This window comes from Eublepharis macularius, chromosome 4 (genome assembly GCF_028583425.1).
Source record: "Eublepharis macularius isolate TG4126 chromosome 4, MPM_Emac_v1.0, whole genome shotgun sequence".
In the NCBI taxonomy this organism is placed as follows: Eukaryota; Metazoa; Chordata; class Lepidosauria; order Squamata; family Eublepharidae; genus Eublepharis; species Eublepharis macularius.
The window spans coordinates 97,986,775-98,007,606 of NC_072793.1; the positions used below are offsets into that span (position 1 = coordinate 97,986,775).

Genomic DNA, 20,832 nt, shown 5'->3' on the forward strand with positions numbered 1-20,832 from the left:
TCATTTGAATTTCAGATGCCAGCTTTAATTTTAGAAATTTTCACAGGAATCAAAGTGACTTTCTCCAGCAAAAATGCACCTGGCTCCTTCAGGCTTTCTCTGATGGGCTGTCACAAAATGCATAAGGAGGGGGGCAGCCGCCACTGACTCTTCTGTAGGTCCAATGGGCAAATCCACTGCCTTTCAATTCCCTGCAGGTATTTGCTCAAATAAAGAGAGTTCTTCCAAGCTGAGAAAGAGATGTTAGAGGTAGGGCAGGAGAGCCACACAAGCTTGTGGTTGCAATAGAAATCTTTGGCTGCTCCCAGTCTCAGCTAACATATGTGCTGTTGAGTGAAAAGAGTTATTGTTACATTTTTAGTCCACCCAGGCTACCTGATTCTTCCCTCCTCCATTTTATGTTCACAATAACCCTCCTGGACAGGGTTACCAATGGGATTCTACTGAAATTGATTTAGTACATATTTTCACCACCCTGCCTACAATGAGTTCAGGGCAGCATATATGAATCATATATGAAGGGGGCACCTTCATTTTGTCCTCATAACAATTCTGTGAGGTAGGTTAGGCTGCAACAGATTGCAACAGATCCAGAGTTATCCATTGAGATTCATGATTGAGAGGGAATTTGAACTATGGTCTTTCCATTTTTAGTTCAACACTATTCTGTACTGATCTTTCACTGCACTTGAACTGGGTTGTTCTCGACAGAAATCAATCCTTCACCAGATAATCAGCCAGGAGAAAGAAAGAATATATAACAACCATATATTTGGCTATGCAGTTATCAGTAAATTAAATCAAAATTTTGTAGGCAAGCTCACCTTTAATGTAGTTTAAAGAAAAATGTTTTAAAAAGCCAAATAAAGCTGTTAAAAGTTTCAGAAAATACAGCAAATATACAAAAATGTATGCCTGTTTTGATTCCCTCGCCAAATCTTCACAGAAATGTATGCTTGTTTTGACTCCCTCCCCCCACATCTTAAGACTGATATGAACAATTTATTTCCAGTTCTATTATCTGAAGTACCGTCTTGGTGATTATTTATTTTTTTTGTAAAGAGGAGGCTTGAGTTTCCCAATGACCAGCTGTTATACCCTCACCATCCTGTGGCAAGGCTAGGACATAAAAAGATGGTGTGGTATAATGTTCAGAGTGCCAAATTAGGACCAGGGGAAGCCCCAGGTTCAAATCTCTGTTCTGCCATGAAGCTAACTGGGTGTTATTAGGCCACTCACATCCCCTCAGCCTAATCAATCTTACAGGGTTGTTGTAGGGATAATATGTGATGAATGGACCATATAACTACTAGGAGCTCCCAAGAAAAAGGGAGCTCCTAGGAGAAACCACCACAAATGTTGCATATAATATTTTGTTCCATACAGACAACACATATTTCATTACATTATGAGTGTGAGCATTGAACAGGTAGGGCAGTGAAGGTGGCACTGTTCTAACCTGTAGGAATTAACATGTAACCGTTAACAGCACAGCATAAGCAGGGGACAGTTGGAAGGTACTTACATATTTTGTGTCAGCCTTGGAGTCATAGTATTCAATATCATTCTCCTGCCAGACAAAGGGGAAAAATATTATAAGTAAACAGACCTCAGATGCAGACCTCAATTTTTTTTTAATATACTGTAACTGATACAGTCAGAAATATAAGGGAACTGTCACTGGATTAGACCATGTCTCTACACACAAAAGCAGGGCTAGCCTGCCCCCATAAAGGTTGTCTAGAGGCCCAGAGTAGAACAATCTTGGAGAGGGGCATGAAACAAATGAGTAACACAATTGTATGGTCAAACACATATCAATAAATATTCTTTGTTGAAGCCCAGGAGCAGAGAGCATCTGAGAATGGCAGGAATGTCCAACTTCAGAAAGGTAAAGATATGATTCAAGGATGGATAGTGGAAAGCCAAAAAGATATTCATATGTATGAAAAACTCATGTACTATACCCAGTAAGGAACCTAAAATGTTATCGAGGTGTACCTCTTGCCAAGACCTGATACAGGAAAGCTAACTAGACCCTTAGGGCTTCTTAAGTAGTGGTTATATCTAAATCAGGCCTGATCAGAGTCAATCAAATAACGTGACCATCCAAGTAGGGCTACCAACTTTTAGTGTTAAGAAGTCTGGTACTTGAGTGAAGACTGGTGATTCCTCAAGAATGGGGGCAGAGCTAACAACAAGCATTTACAATTTGCTTCTGGGTCCAGCATCGGCAGGCACACCAGCCTAGGGTTGCCAGGCCCCCTCAACCTCCCGGCAGGGGATTGGGGCCTGGCACTTACCTGTGAGGGTGGGGTGCTCCCACAAGTGTGATGTCAATTCCAGGAAGTGATGTCATTATGTGGCCCCTGGGAGTGTGCCCACGCTCCGCAGGGGCCCAGATTGGGCCACTGTGGAGCACGGAAGCGCTCCTGCCCTTCACAGCAGCCCAAAACGTGCTTGTTTTGGCCCTGATCGGGCTCATTTCAGGCCCGTTTTGGCACGGATCAGGTCCGTTTTGAGCCGTTGCAGAGCACGTGAGTGCTCCTGTGCTCCGCAGCAGCCAGAAATGGGCCTTATACAGGCAAAAATGGGCCTGTTTCAAGCCACTGCAGAGCACGGGAGCGCTCCTGCGCTCCGCAGTGGCTCAAAACAGACCCAATCCATAACAAAACGGGCCCGAAATGGGTGCGTTTTGGGCCATTATGGAGGGCAGGAGTGCTCCTGCGCTTCGCAGCGGCCCCAATCCAGGCCTGATCCGAGCCAAAACCAGCCCAATCCAGGTGGCTGCAGTGCAGAGGAGCATGCAGCGGAGTGTGCATGGAAGGTGCGCTCCCCCCATTGGCCAGATAAGTGGGGGCAGGGTGTGGGGAGCATGGGCGGGGGATTTCCCGCCCCCAGTGGGGGTCTGGCATCCCTACACTTGCCTGTGCCTCTGCTTGTCTTCTAGGGTGTGGGTACAGAAGTCATGCAGAGAAGTGAATATAGTCCCCTCTTTGGAGCTGCCATTCTACCATGTTGCTCTGCTGTTGCTCCTTTTTCTCCTAAGCTTTGGTTACCCTGTCTTCTTTGGCTTAGCAGAACTTGTGGAACTGCAACTACAGAGCAATCTCACACATGAACTGCCAAAGACCTAATCGCATATTACAAAGTCTTTTTGTGCCAATGTTTTCTGGGAGTTCCATTCTTGTAACTTAATTCCCAACACATGCAGGCTACCTTGGAATTAAGTTCAGAGAATAAAACTTCCAGAGCACATTTCTTAACAGGATGAGGGTGGACACATAGGAACACAAGGACTTTGTTATGAATGGCTGGGTTCTTGTACACCGTAGTATAAATGACAGAACGAGGCTAAGCTTGGTTATCTGGCATAATTTATTAAACCTTTTCATATTCTGCCTTTCTTAGGGTGGATTATAACAAGTTAAAAGGCACAAAATTACAAGAAGAAACTGAATAGGCATCATCCAATAAGCTCCCCCGCCACAGCCAGTTTTTCCCTCTACCAAATATTACTAAAACTACTCCATTAAGATTACAAGGCCAGACCATAGGAAATAATCAATAATATATCACCAAGTCCCTCCTAAAAATGGCCATCTTTTGCATTTTACCCAAAGACATCTGAGAAAACTCAGATTTCTAGTTTTTATAAACAAATTCTGGGAACTGGCCTACAAATTAAAAAAAAATCTATCTAGGTCATTTTGCCTGGATGATTGAAGTACTCAGACAGAACCTGCATTTTCACTAGATCTGGCATGTAGAAACAGTTTACAAGGCAAAGCTAGTTTATTTTTAATTTTGAAAAACCTACTGCAAGCTGATACAAACAGTTAAAGATCTAGTCACCCACCTCTTTCTCCGTTGTTTTTTTTTCTTACACCATTGGCTGTAAATTACACAGAGGAGGAGAAATCATATTCTGCTGCAGAATATTTGCCTCTGTTGAGTGTCCAAAGTCCATTCTGTGCTGCTGCTATGGAAAGTGGGGCTGTGAGGCTTTAACTTCCACCAGAGAAGCAACGGCCACCCCCCACCAGCTGCCATGAAGCCTGACAGTCTTAACATATACCTTGAGTTTTGTCACAAAGCAAACTATTCCGCACCTCAATAGAAAGTTACAGAAATACAGGAATGGATGAAGAAATACATGGGTTAAATTCCCTAATCTGTTACTCTGTGGAAGGGCATATTGGAGGCTCATAACGCTCCCCTTTTGACTTTGAAATCTTTGAATCCATAGGAACAAGAAATATATGCTCATTACTTCAGGGGAATTTGAGCTAATGATGGAGGAGATCTGAGATGCTAATATCTTTGTCTCCTACTCAGAGACACTAAACAGTCAATGAAAAATTAAGGATGATTTCATTATTCCTGTGAAGAACTGCTTATCATTAATTTGTGCTATTTAGAAACTATTTACATAGAGAGGTATATTCCAATTTCTCTTCTCACTGGGCTAGGACATGGAGCAGCTGATAAAATTCATAAAGGGATGGGCAATTCAGAGCGCAGTAATAGACTTTTACATTCCATCAAGAGGGGTAATTAAAGGGCACTGGGAGTCCCTGTTCTGCATGCAGGAATGGGAACAGGAACGCAGGGGGAGGGCCGTGCGTTCTCCTCTTGCAGCACAGGTCTCCACCGTAGCTGCCCCTCACCAGCCCTCAAATCCTGAAACAGCTATTTCTTAACATGGGGGTCCTGCGTGTGGACATGGGGAAAAGACCCAGGAGAGATGAGACACCACAAGCAGTTAGGGTTGTTAAGTGGAACTTTCTTAATTCCTCTGTGCCCAGTTTCTCCCTCAAATCCAGCAATCCATTTCTAGTCTATTTTGAGGAATTCGAGTCAGGTTCAAATCAATTCCTTTCATGAAGAGGAAGATTAGATTTAGATCTCTAAGAAGTAATGCATTTATTTATTTATATACTATGAGCATGGGTTGAAAAATTAAGAAGGCAAGCCGTTAAAAAAACAATGAAACAGAAGCCAGCTCTTGTCTGAACATATCCTTGCCTTTATCAGACAGGTTTTACCCTTTGTATCATATTACAGTGGCACAACAACAGGCAGAAACCTGCAGGTGAGGAAATGTATACTATCACATGCTTAAAAAAACTCAAAGATAAATTAATGAGAAACCAAAGTGAATTCCTCCTTTGAAAGAGGAAAAGAGAGATGGAATTTCAGAAAAAGAAATCCCACTACCCATAAAAGCCCTATAAGCAGTTTCCTGCATACTGTGGGGGATATCCTTGTACTCCTTCTGCAGGGATTGAGGGGAAGGTCTTGTACTGCCTTTGTACTGCTAGAAACTGTGAGGAGCAGAAAAAAAATTACAGGTATAAGCCCACAACTGGGGGTGGCAAGCTGACTTGGAGGCAAGTTTCCCGCCACTTGCTTCTTTTCATTCTGTAGCTCAAAAGGGGGAGGAAATGGAGACATGCATCCTTAGGTGCATATCCTTCAAGCCCAATACTATACCCATAAGACCATTTAAACTGTAAGGGAAGGCTGGTTCTCTGCAGTTTAAAATGTGTGTGAGCTAGGGTTACCAAGTCCCCTTAGCCTCCAGGTGGGAGGTGGGGTACCTGGCCCTCACCTTATCTGACATCAGTATCATTGCCATGACCTGCTACCTGAAATCCTTTAAATAGAGATCCTAAAGACTGAACATAAGACAATCTGAGATCCAGGAGAGTGCTCTGGAACTGAGCCATGGGCTCTCCTCTCTGCCAACTGGCTCAACGAAGCTATAGAGATATAACATTTCTGAAAATTTTGAAGCCGCAGGAAAAAAAACCACCCACCACATCTTTGAGAAAGTACAAATATATGCAATACTTTATTCAAACCTAAACTTATTTTACTAATTTAATGACAGTAACTGCATCATTTAAAAATTAGGTTGCATCATAAAATTGTACTATTTGTCATATTTATGGAATTTAAGAATATAAATGTCTTACTTGTATGGGGAAAATTGCAGACATGCACAATACTTAAGAGAGAGTTGCAAATTGCTGCACTGATGGCCCAGGCTAGGCTGATCCTGTCAGATCTTCGAAGCTAACCAGGGTCGCCCTCCTCATTAGTATTTGGACGTTCAGAGGTGATTTGTCATTGCCTGCCTTTGTGTAGCAACCCTGGTCTTCCTTGGTGGCCTCCCATTTAGGTATTAACAAGAGCTTACTCTCTGCTTAGCTATCTGACGAGATTGGGCTTGCCTGGGCCATCCCAATCAGAGCCAGTAGTTTTATAAGGAAGACCAATATTGTTATCCCATACTGAAGAACAGGAGAAGAAGGAGCTGAGGCTCTGAAGTCGTAGCTTGCCTTAGACCACTTGCTCATTTCAAGGCAAAGGCACAATTCAATGTATCAGTCTGTTAACCAGTAAGCTTTCATATCTACCTGAAGAGCTAAACTGACAAACAGATGGTGCTTTCAACAACACATTATCTAAGATGTGATAGCAGAGCATGATGAAGCAATTACACAAACAGTCTAATATATGCTTAAACTAGCATGACTTCAGTCTGGCACAGTGAAGAATGAATTACAGATGTGCATTTGGATATTTCTCATCTGAATATCCAATAATACGTTATCAGTATTCTATATATATACAGACAAGTGTCCTCCTGACTGACTCATCAACGCCCAGCCCCAAACCCTGGACCTAGAAATGTGAAATTTGGGGAGAACATTCCTTTTGTGATGTAGAGGCTCACTAAGAAGAGATTTTAAGAAATTTGCCTCCTAAGGGGGTAAAAAGGGGTAAAATGTGTTTTCCCATAGGGATACAGCTTCCCTGTGTGTGTGGCTGGCAGGCTGCAGCCTGCTCCCCTCCCCCACTCCCAACTGCCAGCTTGGCCACTCTTCCCTGATTGGGCTGGCTTTTCAAGGTCATTTGCATATGCAGCCTCATTGGAGCTCAGCCCAACATTCTAAACAGTTGCTAAGGGAGTCATTGAATGTGGCCTGAGGTAAGATGCACCTCCCAGTCTTCCCCTAAAAGTTCACTAGGGTTGCCAATCTCCCTATGGTGAAGGGTTGCCAGCCTCCAGGGGGTGGCTGGAGGTCTCCTGGAATTGCAACTGATCTCCAGGTGACAGAGATCAGTTCCCCTGGAGAAAATGGCTGCTTTGGAGAGTGGACTGTATGGTATTATACCATTCTGAGGCCCCTCCCCTTCCCAAACCCCACTCTATCTAGGCTCCAACCCCAAAATCTCCAGGAATTTCACAACTTGGACCTGGCAACCCTACTGTGGGCCTGCCTGCTTGCACCCCCCCCCTCTCTGACTGGTCAGCTGTGGAACTCTTGTGTTCTGAGGTAAAAATCAGGTCAAGGAAACTGCAGACAGTTGAAGAAAGACAGTACAAGACTCCTGAATAGGGACTTTATATAAAAATCAGTATGGCAACTGAGTTTTTAAATATTCTTGAGGAAATGGTGCACAACCTTTCTCGGGGCCATTTCGATGTGAGTCTCATACATGAACCTGCCAAGTGCCCACCAAATAAGGTTGCCAGCCTCCAGGTGGTAGCTTGAGACTTCCCAGAATTACACCTGATCTCCAGGCAACCAAGACCAGTTCCCCTGGAGAAAATGGCTGCTCTGAAATGTGAACTCTATGGCATCATACCCCACTGAGGCCCCTCCCCTTCCTCAAACTACACCCTCTCCAGGCTCCACCCCCCAAATCTTCAGGAATTTCCCAACTTGGACCTGGCAACCCTACCACAACACCACCCCTCCCTCAGTCCAATTCCACCTCACACCTCTCTCAGCCATCATCTCTTACCACCCCCAAGAAGCCTCCTGGCAGACACTGTGCAAGATATACCGATGCTAAAAGGAGGAAGCAACTTAGAGATGTGGCAAAGAATTATGCACATCATACTCCTGTGGTGCACTGAGCAGCAGTGGCCAAGTACCAGCAAGTCCCAAGTCCAAGGGAAAGGTGACCATCCCTGCAGGCCTGGGCACAGTAGTGATGATCCTAGCTGACCTAACAGCCAAGATATACCCTGATATCGCCACTATCACAGAGAAGTCCATGGACTGGCTGTGCAAGCATGCCATTCTGACCCCCAAAAACGACAAGGCTGCCATCATTAATGAAACACAACTTAACTCCCTTGAAGGGGCAGAAATGGAGTACAGATCTGTGGACTCAGTGGTGCAAATGGATGATGTGGTCCGCTACCCCATGGAGTTCCTCAACACTCTCAACCCTCCTGGCTTCCCAGCCCACAAGCTTTCCCTCAAAGTGGGGGCTCCTGTGATCCTGTTCTGGAACCTCAACCTACCCAAACTCTGCAATGGCACCAGACTGTGAGTGAAAGCCCTCCACAGGAACGTCGAGAACACATTGTTCATCGGCAGTGCTCAGAGGTGGGGGGAGTCAGTATTCATATTATGCATACAACTCATACCATCAGAGAACCCCTTCGAATTCAAGAGACTGCAGTTCCCCATCAAGACCTGCTTTGCTATGATGATCAATTCGGCCCAGGGCCAGACACTGAAGGTGGCAGGAATTGATTTGAGGGAGGATTTCTTCTCACAGGGGCAGTTTTATGTGGCCTGCTCCAGAGTGAGCTCATCCAGCAACCTGGTGATCCTAGCACCTGAGGGGACAATCACCAATGTGGTCTACAAAGAGGTCCTTCAGTAGAAAAAAACTGGTTGTACGTATTTTTCACTTTATTTCTTGCACTACAATCTTTTCCTTTTAAAAATCTCTTCAATAAATGTTACATTTTGAAATTTTCTTCATCAGTTTTAGGCATCAACATGTTTCGCTTTATTCAAACACTTTTGTGAAGCTCGGGTACTATGCTATTATACTGCAAAGCCAACTCAACTCCCCCCCCCCCCCAAACCAAAAAATGTTACATACCCATAAATTTTATAACTGGATTTAAAGTAGTTAAATACCATAGTGAAGCACGGGCATCAAGCTAGTTATATATATATATATATATATATATATATATATATATATATATATATATATATATATATATATATATATATATATATATATATATATATATATATATATATATATATATATATATATTTGGGTATCCGGAGCAATACCCAGGGTTTTCCAGAATATGGATAATCAGGTCCTGAAAAAAATCCAAAGATATTTGGGAATATTCGGGCCCAGCATTTTAAGGCTCCCAGGCCTTTTTTTCTTCAATTCCACAGGATTTCTGGGAAATGGGAAAGAAGGGGGGATGGAGGCAGCAATGGGATTAGGGGGAAGCACTTGGACTGTCATGATGATTCTTACATAGCCCTTCATGGCTCTCTGAGCATGGGTAAAGACAATGAAAAGCAGGCTTGCAGCTTGACTCTATTCCAGGGCTAGATTGTTTGGAGTGCTGCTGTTGCTGCTCTGGTCTTTGCCTTGGATTTCTGCTGCCTGCCGGGGAAAACCTTCCTGTTCAGTGTCTGCTGGACATCTTCAGGACCGGTTCTCACAGTGGACTTTATTTTAAAACATTATTTCAAGTTTTTCTGTGTTTTTTTTGGTTTTGCCTGGGGAGGTGTAACTGGGGATGAGAGGAGCCTTTTCTTCGTTCTTTAAAAATCGTTTTCCTTAGTTTTATTCTGCTCTGTTTTTAAAAGGGTTTAAAGGACTTGTATTGTTGGATTCTCTTATCTCAATTTGTTTTAGAATTTTTAACTGCTTTGCATGTTCTCTGTTTCTAAAAGTTTTAAAAAAACTTTTAAAGGGTTTGTGCTTTGGCGGGGAGTAAGTTGTTACTTTTTTTGCATTCTTCTGGTTTTGGTTTTACTGTTTTTCTTCTATATTTTTTTCAAAGACCCTTCTGTGTTGTAATTTTGGGAAAGTGGTTTCATGAAGTTTTGGGGTGTTCCTGTTGGGGTTTAAAAATTAAAAATTTAATTACGGTGGCTGTACTTGTGAACTGGGCCTCAGGAAAAGGTCGAACTTTCTGTGGAACTTTCAGGTCCACTTTAGCCTCCCTCACTTTATGCCAGACCTGATTCCACTTTGACTTCCTTTCTTGCTTTTTTCTCATTTAACCATGGTACTGAAGAAATAATGCACTTCAGTGTTGTTCAGTTAACATCTAATGTGCTTTGAGTGAAGCTATGGCAATTACTGGGTGATGTATTAATGGCAATGGGGGAAGTATAAATATAAAGTGGCTCTCTAATGGCTGCTGTGGAGGTATTGCTGCGTAGAAGAGAATGAGGAGTCAAAACAAGGTTCCACTAACTGGAGAAAGAGTTCTGCTGTGCTGCTCAGCACTGGAAAGGGATGTATGTAATTTTACACCTGAGGGAGTGCCTTCTCCCCTATGTACCTTCCTGTTCAATGAATTCTCATGCAGGCAGAGATTAGACTGGCAGCCAATAGAGCTCTTTCAGAGCTGAACAGCCCTCGCTTCCCTGTTTTGGATGGGAAATGCTGTTTTGTTCCTTAGGCAAGCTCTTAATCTCAAAGCATGCTGGTACTCTCCTCTGCTGAATGACTTAGATTTTTGTTGTAATATTTTAAATGGTTCAAACTGCAATATTAAAATTGCCCTCTCCTTTTAAAATTGAAAAGCAGATTATAGATTACCAAAATAAATAAACATTTCACACCCCTGTGCCACTCCCTGACCCTCCCACTCCCTCTTTTAGAATTTACAAAGCTATTGAACAATTTAAATAATTGACCACAGCTTTCATACCGCATAAGTCTTAAGCTATAAACTCCAACACAGAGCTCTCTGTTTTGTCAGTATTAACAGCTCAGTGGGCTTAGATTGGAGTAACTCTGCTTAGAATTGCACTGTAACTCCTCTTTGGAGTTATCATGGAGATGAAACTTGCTCAGCTAAAGCAATTTCCTCTTCCATCTCCAGACTGCTAAAACTCAAGCTGATAAAATTCTCCAGCTTAAGGAGATCTGTGCCAATTACTTAGGCAGAGAGCAAGAAAATCATCAATGGAGGGATGTTTGCAAGCTGGATATAAAGGACTAGGCAGAAGCTTATCTTTAACATTTGGCATGAAACGTATCCTCTTCAACAGAGATTAGCATGTTTCCAGAGTCATTTACCTCTCATGACAACTTTGAAATGTATTCACCAATTGTGTCTGTGCTTAGTTATAGTTTGGAAAGGAGATTGCTGGTATTTAGATCAAAACAACCCCTCAACCAGTATGAGCAAGGAAAGAGGATTCATGGAGGATTGACTTTTCATGTATGGGGGTGAGACTGAAAACATGAGGACTAGATGGTCATATGGAATTAACTGCAGTTTAGCTACAATTCCCCGCCATGGTAAAGCACACAGAGAGAGGTAGTCCTGTGGCTAGGAGGAGCAAGGCCATGAAAGGCTTTGCTTGTATGTGATAGCCAATACCTTGAACTGAACCAGGGGGGCAGCCAACAGAATGACTGTAGAATGGAAGTAATATACATTCTTCACCTAGCTCCTGATAGTAACCGTGTGTAGCATTCTGCACCAATTGTAGTCTCCAAGTGACTTTGAGGAGAGACTAGGAACTGAATAAACTTGAAAACTCAAAGTGCATTTCCAAATATGAATATGCCTAGTTTTCTTTTAACCCGTTGGTGACAGTCACATGTAACATTAGAAGTGAATAGGGTACATGTGGATAATTTTAAGTTTGAGAACAGAGGGAATGTACAAGGGGCAGATTTACAAGATTCTGTATCCTGCTCTTGATATCTAATCCCTGATTCAGCATTTCAATATGAACAAGGCTTTGAGAATATCTCATAGCTTTAAGCATTACAATTATTTCTACAAGTACAATTTAAATGACGGCTGGACAGAAGGTAGACTGTGCTGGACCACTGGTCAATTTCCAACCACTGTTTATAACCTGGTAGTTTATGGGATTATTATAAGAAATGCTGAACAAGATAGACATTGACCTGATCAACAAGGCACTTACATGCTTCAACAAGAGTGCACAGTCAAGGTACTCAACACAGATTAATTATGCCATAACTGGTAGGAGATCCTGAGTACAGGCTGTTGTTTTGGCAATTTAAAACATATTGATAAATCCTGGGAATTCTTGTAAAAAACAAACAAATCCTAGACTACACTAAAGTGAGTCCAACCTTGACCTAAACTGTAGAACTCACTTGAAACTTCTCTATGCTAGTTTGAGCAGAGAGTGAGCTACTCAAAACCTAGTGCACAGTACTAGAAATAAATATAAGAAACTGATGAAAGCCTGCTTCCAGATTAATGGGAGCTTGCTGGCACTGTAATTTGCACAAGGAATTCCAACTGTGATGCCTTGGGTTTTTAAAATTAGACTTTTCAATATTAAGAACATTCACCTTCCAGATTATACCAAATTTAAAATAGCTTGTATTTTTGTCCCAGTTCCTGAACATGTCATATTTTCAAGCAGATTTTAAACCTGCTGCTTTCCAATTTCTTGTTTCTTCCAAAACTGCAGAACCTCTCTGTTTGTGCTACACACCAAGGACCCCTTCTCAAATGATATAAACACTTCATCTAGCCTAATCTTCAACTGGATTTTAATATTCATTGGTTGTAAGGTATGTTGTAATCTCTTCTCGACTTCCTCTGTGTCTTTGTGATGTGTTAATCCTTCCGCTACAGAAAGTTGGGCAATGTAGCCATGCTGTGAGATCAGATCTAAGGAGGGTAGGCAGAAAAACCCTAAAATTTTTTACAGACTTTACGTTCTTATTGCAAAACCAGCCACTTTCCCTTAGCCTCTGCATCAATACTGAATATACAGCATTACATATGCATCTCCCAGAGGGAATAATGGAAACTGTTAATTTTGGAATTCCAGAAAAAAACCAGATCCAAATATAAAACTGGTATAAGAAAATCCAAATATTTATGGCCTTTCCGACACTCCAATAAAAAAATACTATTTTTAGTCCACATCTCTAGTGCAAGGATACTCAAATATTGCTAGTTTTTGAAAGAACTGTAGCATTTCAGTTATCTCTGGTGTAGATCCTTCCTTGCCATATTACTTCCATCAGTGAATCTATGAATGACCCTCAGGGCCCTATAAGACCTTGAAGTCACTTCATGTATCATACCTCTGTAATAGGGAAAACACATTCTGTGCTGCAATAAAACACTCCATGTCATCTTTCATAACATCCTGTGTGGGCTACACCACTACTCACTGAAGCTGAGCTAGTGAACGTATTTATTATTTATTTATTTAAAATATTTGTGTGCTGCCTTTCTACTCAAATACGGTGGCCAACACTAAAGAAATTTAAGGCACCATTTTAAACAATTTATATTTTTTTTAAAATAATAGTATAAAAATAATTCAATAATTCAATAATACATCAGGTTTTGAGTCCAGTGGCACCTTAGAAACAACAAGATTTCCAGAGTCAGAGCTCGCTTCGAGAGTCAGAGCTCGCTTCTTCAGATGGTAGGTGATTGAAGAAGGGAGCTCTGACTCTTGAGCCACTGGGCTCAAATCCTACTGCAGACCAACACGACTACCCACATAAACTATCCTCCATAAAAACATACCCCCAAACACACAACCACTATAACAAGGAGGAGTGCCAGTTAACAGTTTATTGGGGATATGCCAAATGAAACAAACAAAAGTCTTTGCCCACTAGCCTTATCAAAGGTGCTGCTAGGGAGGCAAACTCAGAGATAAATTGTCTATAATAATTTGAGAAACCAAGGAAGCATTGGACATCTTTTTGATTTTGAGGTGCTTGCCAGGATATCACTGCCTCTACTTTTTGGGAATCCATTGCAACCCCCTGTGGAGAAATGCAGTGTTCCAGAAACTCCATGGATGGGAGGTCAAAGACAAATTTTTCAAGTTTGGCATAAAGGCTGTGTTGCTGGACTCAGTGCAGAACAATATGTGCATGCTTAGTGTTATTAGCTGTGTCCTGAGAATAAATTAGGATGTCATCAACGTAAATAATGAAGAACATGTCCAGGAAATCCCTGAATACATAATTCATGAATCACTGGAACAGAGCGAGTGTGTTACACAACCAAAATGGCATCACCAGGTACTCAAACTGATGGTAAAAGCCATCTTCCACTTGTTTCCAGGATGGATGCACACTAAATTGTAGGCACCGTGGAGGTCCAGTTTTGCATACACCTTGACTCTCCTCAGATGCACCAAAAGCTCTGGAATAAGGGGTTGGGGGTACTTGTCTCTGATTATGTTTTTTTTAAAATTTTATTGGATGGGTCATTATACAAATATAAAAACATACACAGTTAACTTTCCATCATACTATAATACCCCCCACCCTTTCCCCCCCTTTTCCGTTGACTTCCGACAGTTTTCCATTCCCTTTATTACCTCTTAGATAAAATCTTAACCAAACTAAACTCTATATAAAATAATAATACCTATCTAATGATAAATACCATTATCTAACATTCCATATCTTTTAGTACTATCTATCAATAGTATCCAATAACCTACAATATAATATGCCCCCTATATTAATAGCTATATACTACATTCTAAGAATGGGTCATAGTAATATATTTTATACCATTGCATATCTTTAGATAGCACTATTACATGTATCTATCATATCTATAATGTTCAAAATTATTAATATCCTTTATATTGTTATTCAATTCATGACGTTATAACCTAGTAAATTATAACATATTGTACCTACATATATCAATAAAATGGTATATTATCACAAACTAGATTTTTACCTCTAATAAAATATTATAATTTCTACCTCTATATTAATCCAAAGTAACAGAACACTATCCTCCCCTCAGAAAGTATCCAAAGACCACACCTTCCCTTTAATGTCCCACTTTTTTTCTATATAGTTCTTCAATTTCTCCCAACTTATTATATACTCTTCCATATATTCCTCTTGAAGTTTCCTCGTAAGTTTATCCATTTCAGCCAAGGTCAATGTTTTTAAAATCCAATCTTCCACCGATGGTATCTCTTTTGTCTTCCACAGCTGTGCATAAATTATCCTAGCTGCCGTAGTCATATAAAATACCATTATCCTGTCCATTTTGTCAAAGTCTTCTAGGTTTATACATAACAATAACAATTCTGGGTTTCTAACAACTTTTTTCTTCAATATATCTGACATAGCGTCTACCATTTCCCCCCAGAAATGCTTAGCTTTTTCACACGTCCACCACATATGATAAAAAGAACCCTCATGCTTTCCACATTTCCAACATTTATCTGACATCTGACTATTTCCATCGGCTAGTTTTTTTGGCGTGAGATACCATCTATAAATCATTTAATACACATTTTCTCTTATCGTGGTACATGTTGATATCTTTATAGTATTTTTCCACAATTTCTCCCAAGCTTCCATCAATATATCCTTATTAGTTTATTGCCCACTTTACCATTTGAACTTTTACTGTCTCATCTTCTGTAAACCATTTCAACAAAATTTTATATACTTTAGATATCAATTTCCGCCCCCTTGCAGTAGACATTGTTCCAGTTCTGAATTTTCCACTCTAAACCCTACTTTCCTCCGATTAGTGTCATACAAATCTTTTATCTGCATATATTGAAACCACCCATATCGAAATGGCAATTCATCATTATTTTTAATATTGTATAAATTCTGATCCTCTCTAAGAATGTTCTGATATGTCATCCACTCCGCTCCTTCATAGTCAGTTCTTGGATTCACAACCTCTGCAGGTACAATCCACATTGGTGTTCTTTCATTCAAATATCGCTTGTATTTAGACCATACTGCAAATAGACTCTGCCTCACAAAATGATGCAAAAACATTGCATCAGCCTTACTCTTTCCATACCATAAATATGCATGCCATCCAAAGGTTTTATTGTACCCTTCCAATGTCAATAATTTATGATTTTCTAACAACATCCAATCCCTTACCCAAACTAAGCATATGGCTTCATGATATAGTTTCAAATTTGGTAGTTGGAGTCCTCCTCTTTCCTTTGCATCATATAACACCTTCATCTTCACTCTAGGCTTTTTTCCTGCCCGCACAAAGGTTAAAATTTTTCTTTGCCATTTTTCAAATTGCTTATTATCTATCACAATTGGAATTGTCTGCATTAAAAACATTATTCTTGGTAACACATTCATCTTAATTGCAGCAATACGACCCAACCATGATAAGTTTAACTTATTCCACACCATCATGTCTCTGTCTATTTGCTGCCAAAACTTTTCATAATAGTTTTTAAATAAATCAATATTTTTTGCAGTCAACTCAATACCTAGATATCTTATTTTATGAACCACTTCACAATCCGTTATCCTCATTAACTCTTGTTGTTCTTGCTTAGACATATTCTTACAAAGCAGTTTAGATTTCTTTCTATTTATATAAAATCCTGCCAAGTCTCCAAACTTTTTTATCTTCTCCATTAACCTTGGCATATTTTGAAGAGGGTCCTCCACTATCACCATCACATCGTCTGCAAAGGCCCTCACCTTGTATGTATATCCTTTAATCTTCAAACCTTTAATTTCATCGTCTTCTCGTATTTGTCTAAGTAAAATTTCCAACACCATCATGAATAACAGTGGAGAGAGTGGACATCCTTGTCTTGTTCCCTTTTTTATGTCCAACTTTTTTGTTATTTCTCGGTTGACAACTATGGCTGCAGATTGATTCTTATATATCGCCTTAACTGCTTGAATAAACATCTTACCCATCTGTACTTTTTCCGTCATTGCAAACATAAAATCCCAGTTCAAATTGTCAAACGCTTTTTCAGCATCCACAAAGAAGAAACCAACTTGTTTTCCTGGATTTTTATCATAATATTCTATCGCATTCAATACCGTCCTCAGGTTGTCTTTTATCTGCCTATCTGGTATAAAGCCTGCCTGCTCCTCCCCTACAAACTCCACCAGCCAGGCCTTCAGCCTTTCAGCCAATATTTTCGCAAAAATCTTGTAGTCATTGTTTGTTAAAGATATTGGTCTATAATTTTTTACATTGGTTGAATCTTGTGTTTCTTTTGGTATTAATGTAATATTAGCATCATACCATGTTTCCGGCAGATCATCACCTTTTAAAATTGCATTCATCACTTTTTGCAGCAACTCTTTCAAATCTTCTGCAATTACTTTATAAAATTTAGCTGTAAGGCCATCTGGCCCTGGCGCCTTTCCCATCTTTGTAGCTTGTATCGCTTCCACAATTTCTAACGTTGTTATTTCAGCATTTAATTTGTCTCTCAATTTCTTGGGCACCGTTGGTAAAGTCAACTTTTGAAAATAATCCTCTATTGAATTCTTATCAATTAGTTTCTTCTGATACAACTTTGCATAATATTTAAAAAAAGCCCTCTCTATTGAATTTTGATCAAACAGTTCTTTCCCGTCTTCCACAATCTTACTAATTATTTGTTTCTCTCTTTTCTTCTTTAACTGCCACGCTAAATATTTCCCTGGTTTGTTAGCTCCTTCAGATGATTTTTGTTTCAGCCTTTTCAACTCCCATTCCATCTCCTTATTTTCCATTGCTCTTATTTGTTCCTGCAATATTTTAATTTCCTGTTGTATTTTCTTTTTACCCGGTCTTTTCTTTAATTGCTGCTCTTTAAATTTGATTTTTTTCTTGAATTTCTTTCAACCTCGACTCTTTGTTTTTCTTATCTTTGGCATTTAAGTCCATAAGACCTCCCCGAATCACAGCTTTATAACTTTATAAATTGCCACTCCTTGATCCACATTGTACTGTATAAAGCTTTTAGTCTCTTTCTTAAGAACATCCACATTAACATGACTACTTAACAAATCCTCATTTATTCTCCATCTCCTTTTCCCCCCTCTCGTTCCAAATTTCCAGAACACAGGATTATGGTCTGAGCTAATTTTTGGCAAGATATCCGTTTCTTTTGTACATACAGCAAGCTCTTTTGATACCCAAGTCATGTCAGTTCTTGAAAAAGATTGATGTCTTGCTGAAAAAAAGTATATTGCTTAGCACTCCGATTCTGTTTCCTCCATACATCCTCTAAACCTTCCTGTCTTTGCAATTCAAAAAAGGATTTTGGGAGCTTACCTCCTTTGTTTCTTATCAAATTAGTTGTTTTATCAACTTGTGGATCTACCACTCCATTAAAATCCCCCGTCGCAATCACTTGATCATATGTCATCTGTCCAAGTCGATCCTTAATTTCATCAAAAAATTGTTCTTTCACCCCGTTTGGCGCATATGTTCCCACAATTAGGGCTTTTTTGGCATTACAATCAAATTCCACAGCCAAATATCTCCCCTCCTTATCATTAAAAATCAATTTTGGTTGCAATTCTTTTTTAATATATAACACAATCCCTCTTTTCTTTTGCTTAGTTGTTGCCACAAATTGCTTCCCTAATTTTTTATTTTGTAAATATTTTACATCCTGTTCTCTTATATGGGTTTCTTGTAGACAAATCACATTACATTTTTGTTTGGCCAACCAATGAAATATTGCTTTTCTCTTTGAAGGTGAATTAAGTCCATTTACATTCCATGATATTAATTTGTATTCCATAATTACAGTCTTGTTGATTTTGGTAAGTCCTTTTCAAATTTTGTCAAAAACACATCCATTGCATGTCTTGATTTGATGACTCGCCTCACAGATTGAAACTCGAAGCTCAACCCTTCTGGAATTTCCCATCTGTATCTTATATTCATTGTTTTTAATTTTTGAGTCAGGTCTCTGTACTTTTTTTGGTCTTGCAACACTGATCTCGGTAACTCCTTCATAATTCGAACACGCTTCCCTTCAAGTACCAGTGGGGATTCATAATGGTTTCTGATAATCTCCTCCCTCATTCTCTTGGTGGTTAACTGGACAATAACATCTCTTGGCAAGTTTTTTTGCTCTGCATACATGGAATTAACTCTGTAAGCAATGTCTAGGTGGGCAGCCACCTCTTCCTGCTCTTTACTTAAAAATTCCGCAATTATTTCAGTGACTTGTTTCAATGCAGATCCAACCATTACCTCTGGAATACTTCAAAAACGAAGCTGTTTTTCAATAGCTCTGTTTTTCAATAGCTCCATTACATCAACTCTATCACTCACTCCCACTGCCTCTGCTCTTATACTCTCCGTTTTCTCCTCCAACTCTTGCACTTTTTGTTTTGTAGTTTGGAGCTCTGTTCTTATTTCATCAATACTCTTTGCCAATTCTGCAACCTCTGATTTTATTGCCTCTTTGATTTCTTTAACTAAATTCAATTGCGAGTCTTTCACTTGCTTCTGTAATTCCTGGACCATTTCTTGTGTTTTTTGTATAGTCTCATTTGTTTCCTTATTGCCTTCTGTTATTTTTTTGTCTAAACTTTCAATCGCTGCCTGCCACTCTTTGTCCTTTCCCCCTGCCACTGGACTTGCCTTGGGACCCCACGAATCGGCTCTCTTTCTCAGCTCCGTCTTTTCTATTTTATTTTACTTAATTAATTAAGTCCAATAATATAAATGGGAAAGAGGAAAAATAATTTAATCTTTTGCAAATCTTCAAAATGTCGGGCTTTTTTTCTCAATGGTACTCTCTATGGTTGCCCTCAACTTTTCCCTTGTCCAAAATGGCGTATTCCGCTTCTCCTTTAAAATGTCAGGTACACTTTCTCTATACTGAAGCCTTCTGAAGCCTTCTGCCCTTCCCACACTCAAAATGGCTAACTTCCGCTTCCTCTTCTGGTCTCTTGTTCTGCTTTGTTTTTCTTCCTCTGTTCCTGCCGTCTTCCTGCCCTTCTAGCCACCACTCACTTGTATTGCAGGCAATTACAGGCAGTTCACTTCTCATGATGTTTCAGCCTCTTCCCAGACTCTCCCTCTCGCATCGTTATCTCCCAAACCGCAGGTATGCAAAACAAAAGTTCTTTTTGCTCTTTTTAAGCTCTTTAAGTCATTAAAATCACTTTCTTCACTCCCCGCCACTTTTTAATGCCTTTTGCTTTAGGAATTTGTCTCTTTACTTTAAAATGTTTCAGTCTTTGAACAGAAATTAAGTCCGTTAGGGGAGATAGTGATCTTTACTCTCTCTCACTCTCCTAGGGTAGTACTCACTGTCTCTTTGGCTCCCTTCTGGTTAAAATCTGTTTCTGAAGCCTGGGTACGAACATCCTATGCCAATTAAATGACTCCAAAGGTTGCTGCAGAAATATTAGCCACCCCTCAGGGAGGGGATCTTCAAAGCAGATGGAGAATCCTTGATTCAGAACCCCCCCTCTGCTGAGATCACACCCTCTTAGGGCTATCGAGCGTCCTTGCCCAATTTCTGCCTGAAATTGGGGGGCTGTGGGTGATCAAAGCATCCCACTAGCCCAAAAACAGCAACCCGGATGACTCAGCTCCCTGAGTCACTTCAGATCTCCATGATCCCCAGCCAGAAGTCCCCTCCCAGCCTGAAGTCCCCTCCCAGCTGGAAGTCCCCTCTGATTATGTTATTGTTTAGTGCCCGGTAGTCATTGCATAACCTTAATTTTTTTCTTTCACGAATAGGACAGGTGCAGAGGTTGTTGATATAGAAGGATGTATGAACCCTCTCTCAAGGTTTTTGGTCAGGAAATTCCAGAGTGGTGCCGACTCAGCTCTGATAGGGACTATAGCCAATCTGTTGGTAAGGGAACTCCGGGCATTAGTTGATGGCACAGTCATATGGTCAATGAGGTGGTAGTCAATCTGCGTCTTTCCCCTCAAATACATCTTGGAAATCAGCATATTTTTCTGGAAAGTCCAACAATGCTAGCCAGCTCCTAGACATCTAGGTGCAACTTATGTGGGCAAGGGTCTCTGAACTGCAATTCCTG

General features: G+C 40.3%; 1 protein-coding gene across 1 annotated transcript in view; it reads right to left on the reverse strand.

Moving 5' to 3' along the window:
- CACNA2D2 (calcium voltage-gated channel auxiliary subunit alpha2delta 2) overlaps positions 1-20,832 on the reverse strand; it is a 935,072-nt gene that overhangs the window by 291,092 nt on the left and 623,148 nt on the right. The window contains exon 5 of the mRNA XM_054977462.1: positions 1,526-1,570. Within this exon, the coding sequence (XP_054833437.1) occupies positions 1,526-1,570 (45 nt within the window). The remainder of the gene's footprint in view (positions 1-1,525; positions 1,571-20,832) is intronic.